The sequence below is a fragment of the Pararge aegeria genome, chromosome 6 (genome assembly GCF_905163445.1).
Source record: "Pararge aegeria chromosome 6, ilParAegt1.1, whole genome shotgun sequence".
NCBI classification, from domain to species: Eukaryota; Metazoa; Arthropoda; class Insecta; order Lepidoptera; family Nymphalidae; genus Pararge; species Pararge aegeria.
The window spans coordinates 11,555,564-11,583,424 of NC_053185.1; the positions used below are offsets into that span (position 1 = coordinate 11,555,564).

General features: G+C 37.0%; 1 protein-coding gene across 1 annotated transcript in view; it reads right to left on the reverse strand.

Annotated features, from left to right (window-relative positions):
• The window catches only part of LOC120624697 (guanylate cyclase 32E-like), a 72,799-nt gene that overhangs the window by 2,120 nt on the left and 42,818 nt on the right, over positions 1–27,861 (reverse strand). Inside the window, exons 10-25 of the mRNA XM_039891373.1 lie at positions 26,714–26,831; positions 25,199–25,289; positions 19,754–19,930; positions 18,978–19,219; positions 13,153–13,257; positions 12,415–12,486; positions 11,320–11,491; positions 9,139–9,361; positions 8,509–8,643; positions 7,371–7,483; positions 6,333–6,484; positions 5,287–5,385; positions 4,727–4,871; positions 3,735–3,833; positions 1,575–1,857; positions 627–735 (exon numbers count right to left, since the gene is read on the reverse strand). Of these exons, the coding sequence (XP_039747307.1) occupies positions 627–735; positions 1,575–1,857; positions 3,735–3,833; positions 4,727–4,871; positions 5,287–5,385; positions 6,333–6,484; positions 7,371–7,483; positions 8,509–8,643; positions 9,139–9,361; positions 11,320–11,491; positions 12,415–12,486; positions 13,153–13,257; positions 18,978–19,219; positions 19,754–19,930; positions 25,199–25,289; positions 26,714–26,831 (2,335 nt within the window). The remainder of the gene's footprint in view (positions 1–626; positions 736–1,574; positions 1,858–3,734; positions 3,834–4,726; positions 4,872–5,286; positions 5,386–6,332; positions 6,485–7,370; positions 7,484–8,508; positions 8,644–9,138; positions 9,362–11,319; positions 11,492–12,414; positions 12,487–13,152; positions 13,258–18,977; positions 19,220–19,753; positions 19,931–25,198; positions 25,290–26,713; positions 26,832–27,861) is intronic.

Below are 27,861 nucleotides of genomic sequence, written 5' to 3' on the forward strand. Positions count from 1 at the left end.
TATTACCACCGATCTCTATTATTGTCACTCTACAGGTGGTTTTCACTTTGTTTTTGTTTCCATTCGATTGACGCCATAATGTAAGTTGTGAAGCTGTAATAAGAGTGTCCAAGAAACTAAAATTTTAATTACTAAAATCAATATTTTGCTGGTTCCAGAGACACTAATCGTGTTAATAAACATTAAGCGCTGCAGCCTCGTTGGACTAGTCTAACTAGGTCTAGGTTTAGACTAGTTAAGCAGATATAGGTTCATGGACAGCGGCCTTTTTATAGCATCGGTATCAGTACGTACCTAAGTATGAGTTTAAATTCTCGTAGGGCATTAAACGTCAGAGTAAAATGTACCTCATCTATCTGGTGTCTAAGACTAAGTTATCCAAAACACATCTTCATTTTGCGAGGACAGTTTGTAATAAAATAAAAGCAGGTAAAATACACGACTTTAAGATCTTTCTATAGAAAATAAGGTTCTCAATTTAATCTCTTAAGTCCTTGGTCTTTACCGTATACTCTATTTGTATAAATTATAAAAATAAACAATAATAACTTATTAAGCCTAATTTAGAAATACTGGTCCACAGAACTGCTCTACTTGTAAAAAATAAAAATTCTGGATTAACTTACTTCCATTAAGTATTCGTCGCTACGATGGTGTAAAACGCTATCTGTAAAAGATTCTAAATGATTGCCTGAGGCAAATCTAAGTTTCTTTGGAGATTCTAAACTGCAACATCTGTAACAGAAGTAAGAAAGCAATTGATGATTAAGAAGTACTGAAATTATTTCTTAAAGCAGTATTATTTTAATATTATTGATTTGTGTGTTTGAGAATTATTTCTTCATATGTAGGCATTGATAGTAACAATTGACGGGTCAAGCAGATGTCCCACCACATGGTAAGTGGAAAACCATTGCCTGCTGCTTAGCGGCAGAAATAAGCTTGGCGGTGGTAGACTTTGCTGGACAAGCATAATTTTAACATAATGCTGTTTTTAAGACACAAGAAAGAAAAAGCTGTAGTCTGCAAGAGTAATCTCGAACACGCTTTTGCGGTAAAGTAAGATTTTTGAAAGAAAATAGTAAACTCAATATTTTAATCACCCTGTGAAGCTCTGCGGGATATTGATTTTGTTTACAATTCATTTATTTTGATTCAATGTTGTCCGGCGACCATAATTTCTGTGAAAGAGAGTCGCAGGGATTCTATGAAGTGTGCTATTCATGTTTTGTATAGCACGTGTGCGAGTTGAAAGTGTCATTAATTCAAGTTTTTCATGCCTCGTCAGTTGCAAGTGTCTTTGAAATTTTATGACGGCCGTTTGGAACAGTGGGCAGCGACCCTGCTTTAGAATACCACATCTGGAAAATGCTTGTGTGATGAACATGTATGTTTTTTAGTGTCTGCCTGTATCTTATTTATGTATATAGCTACGCTTACTATAGAGCTATTGTCAGTATTGTCGTAAAGTGTGCATTGTGCGTGTTTCGCATATGAGATACAGGCGCCTTGCCAGTTTTGTTTTGTGTCCTATTTGCAAGTGTTCAGAAAGTTACTATGGTTTTAAGTCGTACCTGTGCAATCCTCCCATTTGGTTCTTCCAACTCCTGGTCTTCAGCGAGCTGCGTTGACCGCGGCGGTCCTGCTGCCGCTGGTCTGAATCAGCGGGCGGCAGGCCTTTGGCGTGAGCTCGTCTACGCGCCCGCGCCGCTGCCGCACTAGGTTCTTCCCCGCGTAACCACCACGTGACCTGGTCTCGTTTGCCTTTCATGGATACAATACCGCGCTCTTCTAATATATACCCGCCCAGTTGGTCGAGGAATGCCTTGCACGTACCACTACAGTGGATTTTTAATGCTGGAATTATAACCAAATGTTTTAACACGTTGGCTGCTTAAAACACAACGTTTGTGTTTTAAAACTACGTAACGCGTGTGCGGCTCGAACACGCTAGGCGTGTTAAAATAAATGTACCTACAAGGATGCGGCCGAACACGCTGGGCGTGTTTTTCCGGCGTTCTGCGAGTGCGGCAAACACAAACGCTGTGTTGTTTAAATATACTGTTAGAGCGGCCTTTACGCAACAAGTGTGTTATACGTTACCGCAAGTACCTGCGTTTTATTAAATACTAGTTAAACGTCAACGCAATCACGTTTTATTATATATTAGACAATATACCTACTTAAAATTCGTTGTTTTGTGAGTTATCTAATCATTATACATGAGTGTTTTTCTTAATAAGTCCCATGCCATCGAGAGAATCGACCATCACACGTATAACTAACAAGTTCATATAAAAAACATGTTTTCGACCAAATATTTGCAACAATAGTACCATATACCATCGATCACTAAATAATACCCACCTAGATAATTGCATTGTTTTAAAATATTTTGTAGTATATTTTTTAATATTTGTTCACCTGCACTATTTTCACTGGTATCGGTATCGTCGATAATTTATTTTATAAATATCGGTTTGCATTCCATTATACCGACAGAATTACAAAACGATGCATCCGCATCCTTATTTTTTCTCATCGTCTTGAATAAACCTTATCGGTGCGGCCAGCGGTACCAATAAACTACTCGGTAATGAGTTACTATTGTTTCGAATTTAAAAGTAAATTTAACAATGGTTCTGTATATTTACTGGAAGGATTATTATATTTAAAATGCATATTATTTTACAATTTGCTTCTTTGTCGGCAATCCGCATTCGTATGTAAGTAGGTATTTAATACTGTTTTTTTACTTATTTATTTATCATGATTCGTCAATGACATTCACAAGTTACACACAGGTTAACGTTGCCGCGATTTTGAATATAGTAAAATAGTGTACCTACCAGATGTAATATTTAAAGCTCTTTACAAAATAATTATTTATGAAAAAAAGAAAATCTGTGTTGACTACATTTAAGTTTTATTCTATTTTATCCAACAAAAAAAAACAAATTGCTATTCAAATGCAACAAGTGTTGGGTTTTCATGTTATTCAATAAATAAATGAGAAAAAACGAGTGATGTAATAACACACCTGTTGCGTAAAGGCCGCATAGCTTTCGCGATAAGTTTACACACGCCAGGCGTGTGGGGCCGCATGCTCGTAGCGCCTGTTTCGAATACGCTTCACCAGTGCTGAAAACACGCCTAGCGTGTAATCCTGCCGCACTCGTGTACCGTATTTGTTAATGTTAGGCAGCAGTCAACGCGGGACGTAGATATAAGTAATTATTATACATTCTATTTGACAAGATGGCTCGTAATTCGGGTACTTAGTACCGATTTTGATCGTATAAATTAAACCAATTTTATATGACTTAAGGGTCTGATTGCGTTGCTCCCATGCTCATCCTAATATTACAAATGGAAAGTGTGTTGTGTGTGTGAAAGTGTGCTTGTTTGGTCGTTACCTATGTTCGGCTTAACCGCTGCACAAATCTCGATAAAATTTGGCACACAGATAGCTGATATTTTGGGGAGTGAATAAGCTACTAGCAAATTATTAGTTCCCGTGGTATTAAAGAAATATCAACATTTTTTTAAATTTTTTTTTAGAGACGAACGTTAACCATCGGGATTTAAAAAAAACCCCAATAGTTTGTTATAATATTATTAAAGTCTAATGATTGGTTATGGGTAACTTAGATTTCTATTTATTTTCTTTAATTATAAAATTGTTACAAAAGCCTGCGGCACCATGATATATTGCAGCGGTAACAAATACTCACGCACTCCTGTAGATTCGAAACGACTGGCAGTGTTGACGGTGTCGCCGAACAAGCAATACCTAGGCATTTTCAATCCCACGACACCAGCACAGACTGGACCTATTAAAATGAATTTTATTTGAAAATAAAAAAAAGCGTTTGTTACGTACGTTACATCTTCTCTTAAAACGTGTACGACGTACATGTTTTAGATAAGATCAGCTTATAATGTCCTGATCTGCAATTTGATCTTACGCCTGATGGAAAAGGCTTATGTCATGATGAGCTTAAGAGCGTGGCGGGCAACATTGAGTCTGCAAACTGAATATTGCATCGTCGCCTATGAGTTTTCTAGTACGACTGAACGAGTGTATTCAGCATCCATAAGCATCAAACTAGGTAGGTATTCAATGCCTGCAGTCTGTACGATGCACGATTCATGAAATAAATCATAAATTTTTGGACTTTTTCACACTTATCTAAGAAGACAATTATCTAAGAAGATGCTTATTGCGTTTCCATATTAATGCACCTTATCATTCATATCATCTATCCTACCTAAGGGATACCTAAAGGCCAGCGCAAAACAGAAATGATAGACCAGATTTTTCCACAGCTGGCATGCCGAGGGCCAGAGCACACCGGAGACGGCCCGGCAAGGGATTTGGCCGCAATGTCAGCTAATTACGCGTACCTACATCCTTGAACGCACTGCCTCGCCCTGCAATTGCCTGTGAGCGAACACTGCACCGTTGCGTCCCTCAGCATGCTTACGTATGCCTTCACGTTCCCTCGCTTGCGATCGCACGCTGCGGAGGGAAATCCCTATTGAAGCCTTGAGCTCGATCTCTATACATTAGAATCTGTATCTTGTCACAACGAGTTAGGTATACATTGACATTGAGTCTGGTAAAGTTAAAAAAAAAATCTGAGCTGCCGTCCCCTTTGTATTTTGGCCTTCAGTTTTAGTTTCGATTATCATGAAGTAAGAAGTTAAGTTTAAGTTGGTTTACCGGAGTGTATCCCGACACGTAGCAGCATACGATGTTCGGGCCGGTGTCTAACGCGGAAAGCCCGTGTTGCGGACAGCAATGCGAGCGCCATCGACGCCACTTCGCCCGCGTGAAGGATTCCATTGCGGATGGGCAGACCAGAAACCTGCAAGACAAAGGACGCCATTATGAATGATTTCGCACAGGTCATATGATTTTAATATTGGAAAGAATAACAAAGAACAAGAAAAGAACCTTATCGAATTTCCGACCCCAGAGTAACAGAATAAGTACAAGGAGGAAAGTCCTAGAGGAAGCTTCTAAACATGTTCAGTCACATAAAACTCCCAATAAAAAATAGCTACTAGCTATAGGTAGTGGTTAAGATATTACGATGTAAAAGTACTGCATATACCTACAGTCTACAGAATTACCCAACAACATTTCATTTATATGGTCATCAATCATGTTCACACATTTTTGAAAATAAAAGCGTCGTGTCATCTACATATTAGGGAAGAAGCCTTTTATGTAGCTGACTTGTATTTTTCTGAGAAAGGGGTCGTACATTGAATACTTACCACCATATAAGCGTCGCCTATCGTTTCTACCTTGTAGACATCAAAATTTTCTAATATCGAATCGAAGCACGTGTAGAGATCATTGAGAAAATCCACCACCTGCAATTTGTATTACTGATATAAAAACGCAGGCAAAAAAAAAAATGTCTACTTACCTATTTGGAAGAAAAACTTGTAGGTAGGCTTCTTCCAAATAAACAATAAAGTAGGTACCTACATAATTAATTCTTTATACGTATATTGGTTTGACGTGGCTAGTGAGTCTGCTATATAAGTTGTTTCAATGTAATTTTTTTTGGTACGTAGCCGGCGTCAATACCACGTTCCGTCGGTATGATAGATGTGGCTCGAAATCAGTTTAAGAACCTTGCCCATCGTCATCCCATTACCGACATACTACAGGGCACGGGTCTCCTCTCAGAATCAGCAGGGTTCAGGCCGTAGTCGCGGCCAAGTACAAATTGGAGACTTCGTACACCGCGTTGAGGACTTTATGAAGAATCTCAGGCATGCAGGTTTCCTCGCGATGTTTTCCCTCACCGTTAAAGCAAGTGACATTTAAATTACATAAATAAGAAACGCACATTACTACGAAAAGTCAGTGGTGCGTGCTAATCGAACTCTGTCTCCACGAAAGGAAAGCTGAAGCCTTACTTACTTGGCTAACCTTGCCCATACCTCATAATATCAACCATTACTGGCCCAATACATGGCACGGTTCTCCACCCACAAAGAGAAGGGTTCTTAGTCCACCACGCTGGGCCAGTGCGCTTCGGAGCACTCCACAACCCTTTAAAAAAATTATGGAGAATTCTCAGGCATGCAGGTTTCCTCGCGATGTTTCCCTTTGCCGTTGAAGCAAGTGATATTTTTTAATGCTTAAAACGCACATAACTAGAGATACATAAGTTAGAGGTGCGTGCTGTGATTCGAACCCGGCTCCCGAAAATAAAGCCGAAGTCAATAAGCAATCACCGCTTCATTGGCATCTGCCCAAACCTACCTACTATTAATCTACATTATTGTAAGTATTTATGAGAATTGACCTGCAGAGGTGTGCTCTCCGCAGACATGGCGGTAAAGCCGACGATATCGCTGAAGTATATCGTGACAGAGTCGTAACTTTCGGGCAGCACGCGTCGCCCACGCTTCAATTGTTCAGCCACGGGTGCCGGCAGCATTTCTTCCAATAATGCCTCTAAAAATATTCAAAATTTAAAATTTTGAAAAAAAGGGCTTTTTTTTACCTGTAAAAGTTACAGTCTAGCCATATTTTGTTATTAAGATTCGAGTAGTATTTCAAAAATTCTGCAAAATCAATAAATAGGTAAATCTATACAAATAAGACTGGTTCGACAGTCGTGACATTCACAAAATATTGAGTACCTAACAGTTATCTATCATTATTAACCGTTGGTCAGTAGACCAGACAAATATTCAAATCTAGTGTTCGGATCGTGACCGAAAGTTTAAGTTAGGCCAGTCCGGAATGAAACGAGGAAGTGTGACATGGTTTTGCATTTGAATAATGCCATAAATATGCTAATATTTATCGCGAGCTTTCGGTTATAACTTTTTATTACGAAGGAAACCTACCTAACGAATAGCGAGAATTTTGCGTGCTTGACAGAAAATATAGTAGGTACCTAATGTAATCTAAAAGATTTAAATTACGATGACAGTGGACCAAAAATAAAGTATTAGTTATTTTTTTCTTGGTTAAGCTTCCGTATTAAGAAACTTGTCTCCATCTCCATGCAGAACTTGTGTAGGTACAGTCGGCAACATTAAATTATCCAATTATTTGTATTAGAATGTACCTATTCGTTCAAAATATACCTACGTATTTAGGGTCAACTTTCTGGAATAAAGCTTCGATTAGATTAATACCGAAATAACTAACCGAATTTACTAGCAACTACTATTTTGAACAGTAGATATGTAGCGATCTAAACAGATGGACCTTTAAGATTATTAAATCTTACATTGCATATAAGTACCCACCTACTAATATAAAATGTTGATTGAATCCCTACTGTAATCCTTTTCCTATGATCTAGATATATTATACTAAATGTACTCACCTGTTTTTTTCTTTTCTTCTTGTAACTGATCAGTCCGCTCATCTACTAAAGCTTCCAAATTGTTTGCATATTTTTCCATCATCGCTATCATATTATCAAAAATATTTGGTTTCCTGAAATTATAAGAACTTATAAAATATCAGGTTGAATTCGTAAGTAGTTGCCACCTTGCCGATAAATATCATCATAAATACGTATCCAATGCTTTAAGTATTTTGCATAGGTACCTATGCCTTTTATTTAGAAGCAAACTCTCACAGTTTGTCGTCGGTCTGCGATGACCTTAGGGTCGAAGGTTAGTTGTCAATTGATATATTTCAGTTCAACGAAAAATAGTTACAAGGTTTCTCAAACTACTCCAGCAAACAAAAGGTTGGTTTAAGTCGTTATCACATTAATATCTATGTTAGTGGAATTTATAAGTAGGATAACTACTATTGTATTGTCTCTACTATCTGTAGGTGTATTTCGAACTAAATTTTAATCCATACATACAACAGGTATTATAAATTAGAAGGCTGTTTTTTACCTAAGTTCGGCTACTGCACCGATTTTAACGAAACATCACGTTCATCAGGACATCTGATACTCTTGATCCATTAAAAGTGATACAAAACCTTAGGCATAAATCTATAATAGTTTTATATGACAATGTGAAACGGTGATAACAAAATGAACAAACACCCGGCTAAGTTTTCTGTGGGTTTCTTAGATCAGAGTCATTAGAACCCTTCGTACTTAGTCTAAGTTTTAAGATAATGAATGTAGTTATCATCATCAGTTCAGTATAAAATTTCTTTGGATGCATCCATAGACTTTAGAATTCCTATTTGAATAAAGAAATATTGGACTTTGACATTCTTTGGTATTGGTTCAGCAGAGGTTGACGAACTATTGGCACGCTAATGTGGCTTGAGTAAATATTGGGCATATATTATTACGATTACGGTACCTTATTACCTAGTAGCTACTAACAAAATATCTTATTTTTATACTATTCAAAAATATATAATATATAAAATATTGTACTATCCCGGACAGTCTAAATCGAGAGAGTCACTTGACAAATCATGTCCAGAACTGGAAATAAATTGGTTCACAAAATGTTGATGAGATAATAATACAATAAACATCATACATGCCCTTCCGTAGCGGTCGGAGGCGTGTGCGTATGGCTTTGAAGTCTGGTCGTTGAGCTGGTTCCTCAGTCCAACACTCAGCACAGCATTCTCGCACGCAGTCAAATCGTCCCACCAGGTCCTCCAGCGGTGGCCTAACAGAATAAATTATGAATTGATAACCGTCATGGTTCGTTTTAAGAATTAAATATCACTTGCTTCATGCTTGAACGGTGAAGGAAAACATCGTGAGGAAACCTGCATGCCTGAGAGTTCTCGATAGTGTTCTCAAAAACGTGTGGAGTCTACCAATCTGCAACTGTGGACCACGTCTTAAACCCTTTACACTTATTTCCGTGTTACGTATGGTGCCTGCGTCGCAGACCACAAGGTACTTGGCCTGAAGTTGGCTCTCGTAGATTGCCTCTCATGTACCTTTAAGGTAGGTACAATTGCAATATGACCATTGTATTCCTAAATATTTATCTATGCAGCAATTCGTGATTTACCTCTTTCAGGCCTGCAACTTAGATTGCATGTACTGTGGGTAGATACATAAAACACTAAAAAACTGCCGCGGTTCGTGAAACTTCGCCATTTTAGTCGTTTAGGAACCCATAGTTTGAACACAAAGCGAGACACATACCTACCTGTAAGGCGCAGGGTGAGGGTGCGCGAGGCGTCGCATGAGAGCTGGTGGAGGCAGTGCTTCGGCTCCGAATGGACCTCGTCGTGTGTGCAACTCATACAAAAGCAGTGCAAATGCGTACACGTCCGCCGCTGCAGACCCGCTGCGTACATCCAGAGATGTAGGGAAGCAGTCCTTGCCCCACCCCGCTGAGCGGAGCAATTCCGGCGCTAGATAGGCTAGACCTGGAGAACAAGGTATGGATCATATCGTTTCAGAGTTGTTTTGTACAAAGGTATATGTACAAAAACACTCAAGTCAAGTCAAATCAATGTATGATATAACTACGCTATAAAGAAAGCAATTATGAGGTCGGGGCATTTTTGCATATAAAACGTCTATTTATTTCTCAAGTTATAAAAGACACGAATCAGAGTTGTCAAGAATGCTTTACCTAGAAATATTTTATGGTATAGTAGAATTTTCCGCAGAGCTTTTTTTTTCTGTTTCCTGCCATAACAGTAAAGAGAAAAACACTCCTTAACAAGTTTAGGTTTCTTTAAAAAGTTCCGTTTATAATCTGCAATAATTTTTAACTTTTTTGCCTTGTGGACTATGTTTAACATATACTTATCTATACATACACAAAAACAGACTCAAATTAAAACCGACCCACAACACGTATTTTCAGATTATGCTGTCGCTTAAAAATCTTATAGATATATCAGACAGTAATTCCGAAATTACAGACAGACCTTTCAATTTTCATTTAATTGTATGTATTGTACATACAATTATAACTTTAATACTATAAGATATTTTTGTTTCGCTGGAATTTATTCTCCATTCAAATATAATTTGTTTCGGAGCCCATCGAAACCGAAAACATTCAAATCGACCTCCATTAGTGAACGCGGTTCGCAATTCCATTGTGGTTTCGTAAATTATATATGGTTTCCCTGTAGTTTAAAAATAATGGCTAATTTAATTTCTTATACGACTAGGTATAGGCATCTCTTAAATCCATAATAATTATAACTAAATATAAAGGTAAGTATGTAGACCTAGATATACTTACTATCAAATTGAGGGCAAAGTGCGTGTAATCGCAAAAATTGTGGTATAACGGGCTTCATTTTATAGCAGTGGGAAATGGAATCTTTTTAAAATTAATCATAACTGCAAAACCGATGCATAAAACATTTCCTGTTAACGATAGATAACACTGTTTACTGCCAAGCTTTTAGGTGAAGGCTTTTTCAGATATTCTATCATACTTATATACAGTATTGACGACCTTCTTGCCGCAACGGTGAGCGCTGTGAATTGTGTTAAGTCCCGGGTTTGATTCCCGGCAGGGGCGGTTTGGGCATTTATAACTTCTGAATTTTCTCTGGTCTGGTCAGGCGGGAGGCTTTGGCCGTGGCTAGTTACCACCCTACCTAGTGTTCCGGTGCGACGACGCGTAGAAACCGATTAGGGGTATGACTACCATATACTCCCTAACAAGTTAGCCCGCTACCATCTTAGACATCTTCACTTACCACCAGGTTCGACTGCTGTCAGGAGCTAACATGTATTGGAATTAAAAAAAAAAAGTATACACACACACACTTATTTGCATTTGTCGTGATTTTTCTTTGTAAGTAGATTTTAATATGTCAAAAATTGAGTATTGATCCATTCTTTCTGATTAACAGTCTGTTTATATTCACAAAATAAAATATCAGATTTACCTGTTAATGCAACCATAATACAAAATGCTCCTGTACCTATTAACGTTTGCTTGTCCAATACAAGTATAATATGAAGGGACTGAACGATTATATTGCTGAACAGGTATCTAATAAAAATCTTTTTTATAATAAAGTAGGCACATAGCTCGGAGAACCGATGGACGTTGGGGTCATAAGGTGCTGGAATGGCGACCCCGCACCGGTAAACGCAGCGTAGGTCGGCCCCCAACGAGGAGGAAAGATGACATCAGGCGAGTCGCTGGGAGCCGCTGGAGGCAAGCGGCCCAGGACCGTGGATTGTGGAACTCCCTTCAGAAGACCTATGCCTAGCAGTGGAACCCCATTGGTTGAAATGATGATGATGATGAATAAAGTAGAACCTACCCACTATAAACATTAATAGAGATCGCCCAGACAGAGTTTAAATGGCTAAAGACTATTCGAAGACACTTTTTAGTAATACTCACTATCTATATGAGATCGCAGAGCATTAGGATCTGATGGAGGTATCTCTCCTCTTCGGAATTCCCTCAGTCCAAAGTCTGCAAGTTTCACCACCCACCGCGCGTCAACCAGACAGTTAGATGGACGAAGCGATCCGTGAAACTGGAGTGGTGACTCGTGGATGAAAATCATCCCCTATTTAATTATTGGTAGTTAGAAACTTAAGTACACTGATAAGAAAGTCATTCAGCGGGCGATGGAGAGTCACGGAGTAACTTTACTTTATCAATCAGAAACATATACATACATAATACACTCATCGCCATCTAGTCCCAAACTAGGCGTGCAGATGACTGATGAATATTGTTATGAATAATATACATAAAAACTTATATGCAAATAAACACCTAGACACTGGAAAACATTTATGTTCATCACACAAACATTTTCCAGTTGTCGGAATCGAACCCACGGCCTTGGACTCAGAAAGCAGGGTCGCTGCCCACTGCGCCAATCGGCCATCAAAGAGAGTTCCTGATATTTTATTATGTCACGAAGTTGAGGTGAGAATGGGTTGAGGAACGGCTCATATTAGGGTCCCAAGCTGTTTCTGGAGGTGCTGGAGTGGCGTCCTCTCTGTTATACTTAAACTTCCTTATGTGAGAACTTACCTGAGAATATTCTTAGGTAGGTAAGTAAGTCATTAGGTAACAAAACGAATAAATTATTGCTTCATTATAATTCCTCAAGTATTTTTCTTATACAATAGAATGATCAACAGATAGCTTCTAATTCTTAAATATTCAATAGGTAATAATCTATGTAGGGATCAGTTAGGTCCTTTCTGGCATTCGTTTTATTGATTACCGTACTTAATGTATGTTAAAATAATTCTAATTCAATAAATTAATTAAGGCCATATTAGGTAAAGCATGCGTCAATAATCAGGCGTATAATTTTCAAAGAAATAGACAACATAAAGATACTGCGCTGCGTTCATTGGGACATCGCGCATTTTTTTTAAATAAATTAATGGTTTCTTTCTAAATAAAATAAATAAATATGATATATTCTTAAATTGGCAACTTGCACTCAACCAACTTGCCATTTAAACTTACCCTTATGATATCACCAACAAGAGAAGCAATGAACATATTGTCTAGTTTTATATCTTCATTTTCTAAAATATCCTGCAAAAATACAATAATGAGTATAACAGATTAACTTAATGTGATAGTAATATAATATATCAATGCTTAATAGTGTAAAGACAGTCCGCCGCTGCCGCCTTTATCGGTATGAACTATCTAATTAGAAACTAGATGTTACTGTATTAAAACTGTCTTCACTCGATGAGGGGTTCAAAGAATTTATAGAAAGCTTAATTTGAAATAAATTCAGTCGTCCAATTAACGGCTTGCCTAGGTAGCTTGTAAAGCGGCGTGCACAGGGTTATTGTTATAAAGGCAAAACTCCTCATCCTTTAAGAGTTTTGTATAAATTTTTAGAGTAAGCAGAGCTTATGTGCCTTTATGAAGTCACGCCAGTGCTCAGTTAAAATATATTTAATTAGATTTTAATTAAGACAAGGATAAAATTTTTCAAATTTTTTTAGAATTGTATGACTGTTGTTAGAGGAAACAGTATCAACGATAAATGTTGTATTTATATTTATTTTATTTGATATAACATTTTCAATGGCGTAGCATTCAAAAAGCAATGTAAATCTATATAATGCTTCACAGTTGACAGTTATTCGGATGAAATCAACGAAAGAATATACCAAAGCTTTTTTGTGACTGTAATTGCCAATTACAATTTAGCCTTGGACGAAAAACAGAAATGGTAGAGCTTACCTTAAGACTACCCCTAGTACAGTACTCTGAAAGAGCACACACGTTTGGTGGTTCGATGCACGCCCCCACGAAACCATTCACGTTGTCGTGCTGTAAGTCCCGCATCTGTGACAAAGATTTTAGCATGAAAATAACAGAAAGGCGAGATTATTAAACGCAGACAAAAACCTAAATGCGATGTTTTTTTTTTGTAACCTATTTTGGTACTATGCCAAAAATCAAGCTGATTGGTTGCTTAGTTAGGGCGCTAAAGACAAACCAACAAACACTCTTTCGCATTTACAATATTAGTGAGGAAATAAGGAATAATCATCTTAATGAAAATTGTCATGTGCTATCTATACTTGCATCCTGGAGATGAATATAGATGATAAAAAAAAACTTCGTTACCTATGCCCGGTTTCACAGGTAAAACGATTGTGGCAAAATTTTTCATAGAGATAGGCTTCCTGGAATGGCCGTAGAAAACTTTGTCCGGGAAATAACATGGGTTCGGAACCGAAACAACATGGACAAAGTCGCGGTCACCAGCAAGTACATACCTACAGATAATAAAACAAGCAAGCAATAACTTTCACATTGTACATAAACATCAATCATCAACAGTCCACTGCTGACTAAAGGCCCCTACCAACGGACAGTGGCGTACATAAAGGGGAAGTCACAAGGTATGCAGATGATATAAAATTAAGAAAATCTCCAGTACGAGTTATAAATACTTAAGGGTAAGATTTTTATAACTCTGACAATGCCTATCCTTAAGTTTTGAAGTACTCGTACTGGGGTTTTTCTTCATTTTATATGATCTGCATATCCTGTGCACATCTATGCACGTCACTGGAAACGGAAGTGTTATTCCATGAACACCATGCTGTTTACTGCATGGGTTGGTTACGGACACAGAGGACGTTGCTGCCATATTCCCGTAGTTGCCTAGTACGACACCCGTGGGAAAGGTAGGGGTGGTGACAACTGTCTTTTGATCTGCCATCACCACAGGGTACGATATGCACTGTACGTATTATAACTTCTCAATTCTTGTGCACGTGTGTTTGTCACCTAACTTCTCCTAAACTGCTGGACTGATTTGAATGAAATATAGTGTGTTTATAGGTATCTAGATGGTTAGAACACAATTGGACCCGGTAGATGGCGCTGCTATTCTAAGCAGCGCGTCTGCCAGGCCCGTTAGTATTATTATAATATTATTGTGACAGGGATATTTTTTGCCCCAAAAACTTATTTTGTATTGTAGGTAAAAATTAAAGAATATGGTGGGATTATTGTCACAGATAGAGCCTTTATTATGTGATGAGAAAGATAAGACTGGTAGCCGCGACCTTTTAAGGAAGTGGTATGCCCCTTATATTCTGTGACAAGGATAAACCCTTGTTTTTTTGTCTTTGAGTATTGCCACGAATCAAACGGTATTCAGTTGAGTAATAATAGTTTACGAATGTCGTTAACAGTCACCATCATCTCACTATAGTGAAGAAATTTGAATGTGGCCATTAAAAGTGCCTTCTGGAGGTCTACTTAAACAAGAGCATTTTTGGCTTTGTAATTTGTATCGTGTCACCGATGATGAGTTTGAAATGTGCTAGCTACTCTTTCGTTGAATAAGTTTATTTGAAGAAATGGAGAATCGATAAATTGGAACCTACCGCACAGTTCTGTTGTACACAAATCTCTAAACAATACTTAATTGACAGGTCCAAATTTAGTGTCATCTCTTTTACTATATTCTTCGTGGAAAAAGATAGCTACTTAATTTAAAGTTTTAGCAGTATTAGACCTGTCGAATTATTATCAACTGGCACTTGATTCATAAGTGCCAGCTGTTTTTGTTGTTGATTACCAACACAAACATCTAAACTAAACTAAATTGACAGTTCAAGCTAAGCTAAACTAGCTAGACCTGCCAATGCAGAGAAACTCGGCTAGACCCCGAGACCTCTACGATTAATGGGACCTCCATTTAATAAATAATTTTCGCCTTTTAACTTTTTGGCCCCTGAACAAAAAACCTAAAAAAGTTTTTACCGCAATAAAAAGTATTCCATCATTATTTTCAATAGCTGGTCTTACCTGCTCTACGAGACACGGTATTTAATGCCATTGATTTTCTAACTCCAAGCTAAAGCTGTCAATTTTTACAGAGAAACCCTACAAACAATTCTTTTCAAATTATTTACTATTTAATGCCCCATTTATTCTTTTCTTAAATATAGTTCAACGGGTACATACCACGATAATATTTTGGATTTGTCGATATTTCGACCCAGTTGCATGGATCGTGGTCACGACGGGACCTATATTTAAGAAATGTTGACCACGAAAATTTTAGTTGAAAAACCATTTATTCTTGTTCCGGCACCCTTCGGTACACAGTCAGGGTAGGTCGTGTTGGTTTGTGTCGAGAAAACTTTACAGCTAAGTAAACTTATGAAATACTGGCGTAGTAATGCAGCCCACAGTCTGGATGTTGCAATTTTTATTGTATACAATTTTTTAAATGTGGGATTACGCTGACATTTCTAGATGGTCGAGAATAGCAGAGATGGCGGTTGCGAAGCCGCGTCGCCTTGTTGTAAGTCATGAAGCATGAGCACTTGAATTGAAATAACTTCACGGATGTTTATTATTTATACGCGTATAAACAGTAGGATTATGCTTACAAATGGTTTCTTTGTTATATTGTCATAACTCGTAGTTGCTTCTGTTTATATTCTTGTATGGTTTTAAATAAAAGAGTATCATTATCGGAACGGGTCTCCTTCCGCAATGAGAAGGGGTTAAGGACGTAGTCCACCACGCTGACCCAGTGCGAATTGTTGGACTTTGCACACCTTTGAGAGCATTATGGAGCACTCTCATGTATGCAGGTTTCCTCACGATGTTTTCCTTCACCGTTGAAGCAAGTGATTTAATTCTTTAAAACGCACATAACTTACAAAAGTTATAGGTGCGTGCTGGGATTCGAACTCGTCCCCCCGAAAGTGACGTCGAAGTCCTACCCACTGGGCCATCACCGCTTCGATCGGTGTGGGAAATAGAGTATGTAACTAAATATTTATTTAAGTTATAAAAAAAAATTATGACGTATGAATAGTCGAAAATAAATTAATAATCATGGTGTTCTACGTTATATCACTCCTAGCTAGATAAAGCTGGAATAAAAAAAAACTGTTATTTAACACATACATAAATTCTCAGTATCAGCACGTAGTTAATGTTCGTTCGTTAAGCCGTAGACCCCGGTTTTTACAATTCTTGGTAAGCCCACTGCCCCGGATTATGTGACGTGGTAGATCTATGCTCTAAACCATATCCCTATGATAAAGCAGGCCCGTTGTCTGGCTGTTAGACATTAATGGGCTGACGATGATGATGGTTATCCACGATAACGTTTCATTTAAAATGTAAAGGTATTGCCATAAAACAAAAAACAATAATTCCTGTAAAACAAAATACTTGTGTATTATTTCAGAGCAAGTTCTTAGACATTTTTTACGGTTAGAGCCTAACATCCGAGCGTAGTTGTATATGGGTCGACGTACATAACAATATCTTCGTATTTTGGATATATGCACTAGGTGCGAGTGCACAAAATAATAAATTCAGCTCCTGTTGTACAACTTCGGACGTATGACTTGAATTCTAGATAGGGACATATTCAATTACATTAGCGGAAATCAACAGTCAGCTATTATTGTATCAAAACAATCGAGATCTGTGTAACAGGCACTATGGCGAGTATTAATAGTACGTCATTAAACTAAGAACACGTTCTGATAAATAAATTTGTAAATTGACCCTTTATCTGAGATCCTGCGCTTGCCTAATTATTCTTCACCCGGGAATCAAACCATACTTAGTGACACGTAGACGAACATGTGAACCAGTGAAGGCGTTTGGTGTGTTTTTTCTTAGTCGATGTTATTAAATAGGGTGATTATACGTCTGTGAGAGGCCCGCCTGAGTTCTGCGTACGAACGTGCTTCGATTTTATTTATTTGATTATAAAGATTGATGTTTTCGACTCCTATGTTGCTAGGGGCTTTTGCAACTTAAAAACTAGTCACACTTGTCTAGACCACATTGTCGAACTTGTTGTTTGTCCCGATCGCCAAGCGTAGCTCTAACTCTTTCAGTATGTACTAAAAAGTCTTGAGCGAATTTCAACTCAACTTTAGAATATTATGTAATATAAATGTCAATGTAGATGTGATGAACTTCATTTCTCATTAAAATCCAAATAAATATAACTTCGAATTTCCTAAGTCAAGTATCGCTCACATAATCATATCGCTCCTATAGAACCTGCGCGTAATAAACTGTTTGTAGTTGTAAGAAAGGCGTAAACATTTTATGAATGAGCATGATTTATCTCACTTCATTCCTGCTTGTTAGAGCTATTGTGAGGGGAAATTACGTATTTTGCGAGCGGTAGAGCTTTGATAGGCATCGTTACTTTCAGTTCCTTTTAGGCAGGGATTTGGGTCTTGTATGTTTTGCCGTCTTACGGGATACGTTTCGAAGTCAGTTTTATTACAAGTAAACAACAGTAGAAGGTATATTGAAAATTCTGTGTTGTTAGGCAAAGGGATAAAGTAAAGGAATTTATAGGATAGAATCTTAAATTTTTCTCACCTCACTAGGTTAGTTTTAATCAACAGGTTTAAACGTATGGTTAGTTCAGAGAATCAGGAATTAATTTTGCTTTTTCACCTCGGTGAGCGTGCTTGGCAGCTTAGCAGTAAGCGAGGTCAAAGCTGCAAAGTGTTGTACCTAAAAGGGTAAGACGTGCTTATAATATGCTTTCGTCCACAGCACGCATCTCTCTATAGGAGAGTCTCCACTTGCGTCTATTTATGGCAAGATCTTGTACCTTTCGACTATGACGTGGGTTACTTATCAGTATGAGTGTAAATATTGATTTCATAACAATTCGAAGACCTCTTATAAGTTTTAAATTAAATTAACCTATACTTTTAACACGTTTATGTTTTGGAAAATCCATCATCAACAATCCAGCTAAGTCCCTATCTATCTTATATTTAAATCGTCCGTCGATTTTATAGCTTTGATCAACGCAATAACATTTTATAGAACGAGCGATATCGTAAACAGGAATATGGTGAAAATCGAGTTATTTAGAAATTGCATCCTGATAGAACTAAGCTTAAATAAGCTTTCCACACTAACCTTATAAAGTTACACAGTAGATAAAGTCAGATGTAGATGTCAATACATCATCTGTCATCAATAATACACATTTATTTCTCGTTGCTATCGTCGTTCGCCTTATTCTATTACAGGAATGAGGTATGTCGAGCTTAGACCCACTACGCTACTTCAATTAGGTAACATACTGGAACTCTATGTTAAAGAATGTTATATGTGTTACTTATAATGATCGACTGGTCTAACAATAAGTGATAAAACGATCTTTAAATAATTTTGTAACAAGGGTTACCCGAAACCACGTAACTGGGTGCCTCGGTGGTTTAGTGGTTACTATAGATCATGAGGTCTTGAGTTTGATTACCGAGTCCGAATGAAAATTGTTAGGTCTTGGGTTTTTCTCTGTTTCAAATCGAGTTCTCCATCCGTGCTTCGCAGAGCACGTTATGCTGTTGATCCCGATTATTATTACAAACACGTTATATTAACACTCTATCCCGCATTACAGTAGCTTGGAAGGTTAAACTAGCCCACTTTTGGTTAAAGAGCGAGGACCTATGCCCAGCAGTGGGAATGAAGCTGCAATTAATCATGATAATGATCTGCATTAGGTAGTAGAGTAGTGGAGATGTACTCACGATTTTTAATTCTTTCTTTATTTCTCGACTGATGTCGATGTGATTTCTCCGCACGCGCTTAACTGCAAGCAAACGGCCACGGTAGAAAGCAACTTCAGTGAAGATCGCCGAGTATCGGAAGTCGAGGTCTGGGTTAGAACTCAGCGATACTTGACTGGAACGAGCTCCTCCCGTACTTCCGCCACTTTTCTCGTTATTTCCGATGGCATTGTTAGAGTTCACGTTCAAACCGGCGCTGCTATCTTGCTGAAAAAAATTAGCTCTGACCAACTTGCTACTTATAAAAAGATAGTCTTATCAATATATATATATATGTTTAAGAGCTGATTTTACAAAAAGGAAGAGGTTGTCAATACGGTTTTTGTTATATATGGCGGGGATTATAATTCGAACGTGGATATAAATATAACTTTGTTTATTATTTATGTTTTATTAAAAAAAAATTTCGTCTTGGGTTTACATGTTTTACAATGTAGTTAGTTGTGGGGAGTACTTACAGAAATTCAATTTTAGTTTAACTAATGTTTAATATTGCTCTTTCCTTAGCTAATCTATGATATGAACATTCTAAGGTGTTCTATCACGTTTTGACATTTAGAAGATTGCTTCCAGTTAAAGTGAGACGAAACAAAACGTAAGTATGTACCTAGCTTATCCAACGATATAAAAACTACAAACTTTATTTCTAAGAACCTAACTGTAAAGGCTAAACTGAATGAAACCAGCATGCAACACCAAGAACATGCAAACAACATAAAGAAGTTGCGTTTACCTACTCAGTTTGTTGGCGCGTTGGTCCTCATCCGGCAGGTGCAGGTCTCTGAAGTCGATCTTCCAGAGCAGCGAGTCCAGCTCTTGCTCGTAGCGCCAGCCACGGTATAACGCCAGTGCAGCCAGAGCTAATAGAGCTAGAGTACCTCCTGATGCACCGAGAGCCCAGGCTCCGACGTGACCTATTGTATCCGTACTATTATTATATCGAACCATTACTGCCGACAGCATAATCGACAAAAGACAAATATAGGATAAGTTTAATTTCAATATTTTTACACACCTGACAAAACACTTATTTTACAGATTAAGAAAAATTGAAATAAATCTTATTTTAATTTTTTGTGGATGAATGTGCTGTTAAATGTGTGCTGAAATTTAACATAAAACATTTTAATTTCAGTTTAGTAAAATTGAACCTAATATATCACCAAAAATATTAACATAAAAATTACCGACCCTGCAAAATTTATGAGTTTACAGTTTGTAAAATCCCACCACAAATTATGAATACTTTTTTTTACAACTGCCTAGCAGTTGGCTGTAAGTTTTTCGAACGGAAAAAACGTAAACTTTAATGCTTTTTGGCATATGTATTCAATTGTGCCTCCTCGATGCGTCATAGCATGCAAATTAATTAAAACTGAATATACTAGAACAAAACAAAATATATGTTAAAATAAAAATACTTAACAATAACTACATATTTCTTAAACTTAGCACTACTTAGGCTTAGTAGCACAAAGAAGACAAAAGTGCTTAGATATTTGAAACATGTTTTAATTTTACACGATGCTAATTCTTTGGTTTTTTATAAATAAAACTATAAATATAGCCGGTTAGATCATTAGTCAATTCATAATTAACTGTAGAGCTCAGTTAGTATGCTGTGTTCGTTATCTTCACTAATGTGCCTGGGGCTACGTTTAAAGCAGCCGATGCAATTTTTTTTCTGCTTACTAAAGATTTTTAACTAAGATTTTCGTGGTTAATCAACATTTCTTAAAAATTGTTCAACGGGTACATACCGCGAGAATATTACTGGTTCGAAATATCTACTAATCACATATTACTAACGTGGTATGTGCCCGTTAAACTACTTTTTGCTATTATTCAGCTTAAACCAGCAGCAGAGGCTTCAAAGTACTTCACAGTTTTTATGCATTTGACTTTCGATCAATAAAAGTATCCTACTGTTGATTAGAAGAGATGAAGGGAAGGCAAGCGTGAAAGGTCTAGTAAGTGTTACTAGAGCTTGATGAAACTATATACACACAAATATATATTACAAGGACTATAATATAACAATAAGGACGCTTCCTGCGATAATAAGAAAAAGAAAGTAAAAACAACCAAAAACGGCTGGAGTTACGTAACTCTGTCGGAGATTCTAGAGTTGTCTATGATCAAATTTACAAACTTTTGATATAAAATGACTGATCAGCGCTAACAGTATGAGTTTGTTTACTTACTTCAAAACTTAGGCTAAAGTTAGAGTGTACGTTGACTTTACTTAGTAAAAGGTAGTTTTAAGTAAAGTCTCAAGTATGAGTGAGTGGGGGTCAGTTGGGACAATAAATTGAACTCCACTACGAAACAAGGTATGTTAATAAATAGCTAAGGAACCACTCGATCATCATCATCATTTTCAATGCATTACCGGCCCACTATAGAGCAAGGGTCTCAGAATGAGAAGGGCTAAGGCCGTAGTCCACCACGCTGGCCAAGGGCGGATTGCTCGACTTCACACACACCTTTGAGTACGTTATGGAGAACTCTTAGTAATGCCGGTTTTCTCATGATCTTTTGCTTCACCGTTAAAGCAAGTGATATTTTATATTTCTTAAAATAAAAATCGCACATAACTCCGAAAAGTAATAGATGCGCGCCGGGGATCGAGCTCGGTCACCTCGAATGGGAGGCTGAAGTTCTAACGACTAGGCTATAACCGCTACTCGATGCTTAATAACAATTTTAAATTTGCTAAAAAAAAGTTCAAAGAGATGGCTGCAAATTTCCATTTCAAAGTTTGTTTGAAACGTTTTATTTCAATTTGTAAGGTGAAGAAACAGACAGGGTCTTCAATGGATGTGTAAAGTGGATTTGAGGGTAAGTCAAAGTATTAAATGGAAAGTGGAAAAGACGCGCTTCAATCAAGCCTTCAGACCTTTGCAAGGGAAGCGGTATTCTGTCGGCCGGGATAAGGAAACGAATAAATTCAGCAGCTATTTCTGTTATATATTCAAAGTACTCGTAAAGTCACTTTCGTTAAAATGGTAAACGTTTCCAAACGAAGTCGTTGGTACATTAAATCCGTTGTTATTAATGAACAGATTAAAGAAAATTTTATTAATTTATTTTCTTCCGCAATTTTGTCGCAATTCTTTTAACCTAGAATCACCTTAAAATCTCAAATAACTCGATAAAAACGACTGTTGTTACATTGACTTTATGTTACCTATAACACTCTAATACCTAATTTATACCAACAGTTCTTAGTTATCCGTAAATAATAAATAATTAACCCTAAAGTCCCATTGGTGGGCAAAGGCCTCGTCTCTCATAGGATAGACTGTTCAAGAGCCTATGTTCTTGAAGCGTCTATACCCACGACGCAGATCCAATGGTGGGCTTCTAACGACTTTTAGCACAAGTGAGGACCAATGGCTTAACGTGCTCACTGAGGCACGGGGGTTGACACCACCAACTTCCTAACTCCGGGCTGGTACGGAAAATTCCTAAAACAGAAAATACACAATACATAGTTAGGTATTGTGTAATTTCTGGTTTTTCTGCAAACTTCTTGTTTCCGGTTTTTTTTTTGTAGTATGTAGTTGAACATGCTAACGACTAGACCAACGGGGCAGTTATGATAAATATTTTAGTTTAAGATATTGATAATGATGATGCTTTTCATCAGATGGGTAGATACCTACTTGTGATGTGATTGTGAAATTAATTATAGAAAATGGAATAGAGAGAATATTTTAAGTCAATAGTTTTAAAAACGCTTGCAAGAAAAAGTTCAGATAGATCTCAATAAATCTTAAGCTTATCGACAGTTGGCACAAGCTTTGTGGACTGAAGTCAGTTTTATGAAAAGTTTTATTTATTGTTGAGGAAAAGCAAAATGATGTCGAGGGGAGCCTTTCAAAGCCATTCTTTGAAGAGGCAGTATATCAAAATGAAATATGGTGTGTTATTCAATTACAACCGACTTTAGAAAAGATTTATTATTACATCATGTGTATTTTTCTATTTGGGCGTAATAAACAGTCGACGATCTCAGTTTATAATTAAATTAAATATTGTATTTCCTTACAGTGTTTAATTTACACTAAGAGGAGATATTAGTATAAATAAGTAATTAAAAACAATTCGATTACTTATGAATATTTCATTCATTATTTTATATATCCTATATTTTTTGTTTTATTGAAATGTTTCAGTAAATAATTAGGAACAATGTTTTTGAATTGTTGTTTTCATAATCTACTATACCTATTTCTGTTACCATTGGAAACCGTGGACTGTCACCCCATTTCACTATATTATGTGAACACAGCTGATATTATGGTTGTCACCACGCATCTTTTTTTGACAACTTTGTAAAGTTATTTCACAAAAATATTGTTCTTGGAAAGAAGTTGAGGAACCAAAGAAAACAATCTAAATACCTGGTGCAGTGCTTAGCGTTGTGGTCTTATGAGGGGAGTCCCGGGCTCGATCCCTTTTCTCTGGTCTGGTCTGGTGAGAGCCTTTGGCGTGGCTAGTTACCATCCTACCCAATCCAACTGATTAGGGTTTCATTCCATAAAAGGTTAGACTGCGTCAACTTACAACCAGGTGAAATTGCAGCTAAAGGACTAACTTGTATCTAGTGGAATATGTTTATATAATAGCTTTATATGTACACTGTAAATATATATATATAATATATATATATATATATATATATACAGCTAAAACTATGGATTGCGCAAACAGGGACATCATGGTCCCACCATAAAAAATGTACCTAATGTTTTGAGAATACTACCTTTCTTAGGTAATCATCATTATCAACAAATTGCGAGCCCTCAAAAGTGCACCGGCGTTCCCCGAAATAAGAAGGGTTTAGGTTTTGTTTTCCGGTACAAAAAGTAGCCTATGTTACTTTACTCTCCGTCCTTTCAACTAACTCTATGCCAAAAATCAAGTTCATTGGGTGCTTAAGGGCGTAAAGGAAGGACAAACAAACACACTTTAGCATTTATAATATTAATAAGGATGTCGTGCAGGTTTCCTCACGATGTTTTCCTTAACCGTTTAAAGCAAGTGATATTTAGTATCGTTAAACACACATAAGTTAGAAAACTTATAGGTGTGTAAACGTATGGACGTGCCGCGAATTGAACTCGGACCGCCGAAAGTAAGCCTGATGACATAACCACTAAGCTATCACCGATTTAAGTAAGTGGGTAATAGAATGACTAGTTTAGTCCATTAGTTGGGCACATTTTGCCAGATGTAAAAAAGTTTTGCTTAGCTGGAGGTCGGGTGGCGTTAAGTACAAGGTTTGTAAAGGAGTAAGTAAGTGGGGTGGGTCGTAAAAGTGTCGTAACGGGTGTAAGTGACAAGCAATGTTGAGCAGCGAGCCATCGCCCGCACGCGACTCCCGCTGCGGCCGCCCTCGGCTCAACCCGAGCCCGCCCAGACGTTGTTGTGCGCCCCGCGTATTTTCACTCTACCCCCTACGCCAAAACACGATAAAACGCTTTTTTACTTAAGGGGCTTAGTGCTGCTTAATGAGGTTGAGATAACTTAAACTACTAACAATTTATTTATTTGTTGTGATAACAACAATTTACATACATTCATATTTCTAAAGAAAAGAATGTCAAGCCTTTAACGGGAATTTGACGTACATAAATTTTTCCTAATTATTTACTAAAACATTTCGACTAAACATAAAATACAATAGAATATATAAATTAATTAATGACAATTTATACTGATATCTCCTATCAGTATAAAACACTGTTAGGAAATATAACATTTAATTTAATTATATACTGAACTCGTCGCCTGTTTATTACAACTAAATAGAAAAATATGCATTTCTTTTCTAAAGTCTCTCTCTTATCATTTCTCATCTAATATGTAAATATATCTTAGCTCATTGGGTAGGAGCACGCACCTCTGACTTTTGTAAATTATGTGCGTTTTACGTTATTAAAATATCACTTTCCTCAGCGGTGAAGGAAAACATCTTAAGGAAACCTGCATGCCTGAGAGATCATGTTCTCAAAGGTGTGTGGAGTGCACCAATCCGCTTTTTTGGAGACACATATAGAAAACGTAATGATTATTTCCAAACTGCCAATGGGCTTAAAGAATACTAGATCGTTGGCACTTCCGAGGCTTATCGCCTGCGAAATTGAAAGAGTATTAAGGGATTTTTTACTTACTGACGCATTTCTCTCCACGAAATCCGCACGGAGGCTCCGAAAGAGGAACTCGGCCTCCAGGCCACTTCATCTCTCGAATGAACCGTATTTCCTATGTAAAATTAATATAAAAAGATAAAGAGCTTAATAGATAAAGCTAGCATACATTTCGGCATTGGACAATACTCACCAGGAGATTAGCTTGACAAACTTTCTTTGCGCGAGCTTTACCACACAAGTACATTGGTTTGGTTCGCAAACAGAACCGTTTGGTGAGTACGTACAAACGTATTCCTACAATAGATGACCCTTCTCATGGTAAGTTCAAAACCGTAGCCTGCTAGAAACACGTCCTCCAGCGGGCCACCCTGTGTCAATCTGAGGCGTAGGTGTAAGCCTCATTTGTCTGTACTAACACCGGCAACCACGCCCGCTCTTCAAACGGGAACACAGCATTGCAACAATGCTGCTTTGCGGCAGAAATAAGCATGGCAGTAGAGCTGTCACAAAAATTTTACAAAAGTACCTACGTAAAAAGAAGAAAAATATTCAACGGTTGCCATCCTATAACCTGACGTAGCAAATGCCATCGTAATAGCAATTGCATACTTTTTTATTATTCTTCATAAGCCATTTTCTTTCGTAAATAATATTTCTACGATAGTAATTTGACTTCATTTTGGCACAAATTCGATGCAAATTGGTTGAGTAAAAGTTCTCTGTATAAGTACGTTTTGCTGTTTGCAGAATAAATATTTGAAGCTCGTCAAAAAACCCGTGACTGTGTGATTTTGTTATAACGATGTACTTAAAAATATTTGTAAGAGTAGCTAAATAGTAGAAAGCAAAATGTTTTTTATAAGTGATACATGTTTTTGTAAATATACATAAAGCATAATTTAATTAGCTTCCTTTTAGCATCTGTTGCTATCGTTAGTCAGAAAAAGTCATTCACCTCTTATCAATCAAAATATAATAACAAGAAAAATCCCAAAATAATGTTAAGGATTACTTAAACGGTAAAAAAGCGCGGGTGTGAACTGCTCTAACTTCATAGCTTAATAATAATTTACTGTGAGATGGTGATAAAAAAAATGCCCGGCTAAGTTTGTTGTGGGCGCTTCTTAGACCAGACCGCGTTTGGAACCCACGTGGCTTAAGTATATGTTGGCGAACGAAGTTATTATGTAAACATGTATGTATGAACGCTTCATAAGTGCCTGTGCACATGAATAAAGAAATTTTGAATTTGAATCCTTGGAAATGTATGTATTTAAACCCATTTTAAATTAAAAGTTGCTCGTTGAAGCTATCTTAAACTACGCAATATATGAGATATGAACGTGACATCTTTAAAGAGGTCCCATACGAGTTAACGTTATTTCCGTCTCCTCAAGAACGTATTCCATTAACATTAGAACGTACGTTGAATACGTACGTTCTTTAAAACAATTTAGCTTTTTTTCGAGGTTTATGAGGCCGTCATTATTTAGTTGCTAGGAAAATAGTAACGGAAAAGTAATTTACGTTACCAACCGGTGCGGTCTTGTGCAGAACAGCCAGCGGATAGAGACCCGATGGCCGCGTTGTGTCGACGGATAAAAGCGTATAATTCCCTTCGGCGTCTCCATTTTCGTCCATGTGGATCCAGTACCTATTTGTTGTACAAAAATTATGTTTATTAATCAAAAACTTAGAAATATCTAGGTAGGTAATATTTAAAACTTTACGTAACGTAAGATAAGAAAGATATCGTTCATTATTTAAATCGATAAGGTTAACTTTTTATTTATGCTTATTTTTCACGTTGCTAAATTTGTTTTCACAAATCCTGGTAAGACAAGTTTGATAATATATTCTATTGATTTTCAGTTACGGGCACAGTAGGTACTAATCAGTGCTCAGATATCCACTGAACGTTTTTGATAGATTAGGTTCTAATCTCATAAAGTTAACTCAATTTCAGTTGATAGCACGACCATCTAATACCCTCATAAAAGATGTCATTCTCAAACTAATCGAAAAAGAGTTCGTTGTAAGTCGTTAGGGATAAGAGTGCAAATTATTGGAAAAATGTTAATTAAGAATGTTGATTACTATGTTGGCGTGCGAAGAATGTTATTACTAAACTGTGTGTTCAGTGAGATGTTATTTCTCCAGACTCTACATTGTCCCGCAAAAATGGTTAAAATATGATATAAGATACGGAAAACAGTCAAGTTTAATAGCTTGATTCAAAGGCATAGGATAAAGTAGAACATTATTTTTTATAACAATAACTCTTCCACTAAAGGAACAAAGATGTATTAAGGTTTACTCAAGGAAATCTATTTTCTAAAGTTGTATCTTTGTTATTATTAGATGGATCTAGTATTTTGATGATTGATGAGCCTAAATTTCGACTCGCATAAGGTGTAAAAACATCTCACTGGTGATATGTGAATTTGTTTTAAGCAGCTATGTTTATTCAAATAAGTCGTTATCTTTTACCCAAAATACTATTATTACATTTCGTTTGACCTGCGCACGGAATATTTATACAATTACAAGCAAATGAGTGCTATTATATTGCTATAGCCCTGTGGATAGGAGCTCGACTTCACTAGGGCCGAGTTAGAATCCCAGCACGAAACTCTACCTTTTCTAAGTTATGTGCGTTTTAAGTAATTAAAATATCACTTGCA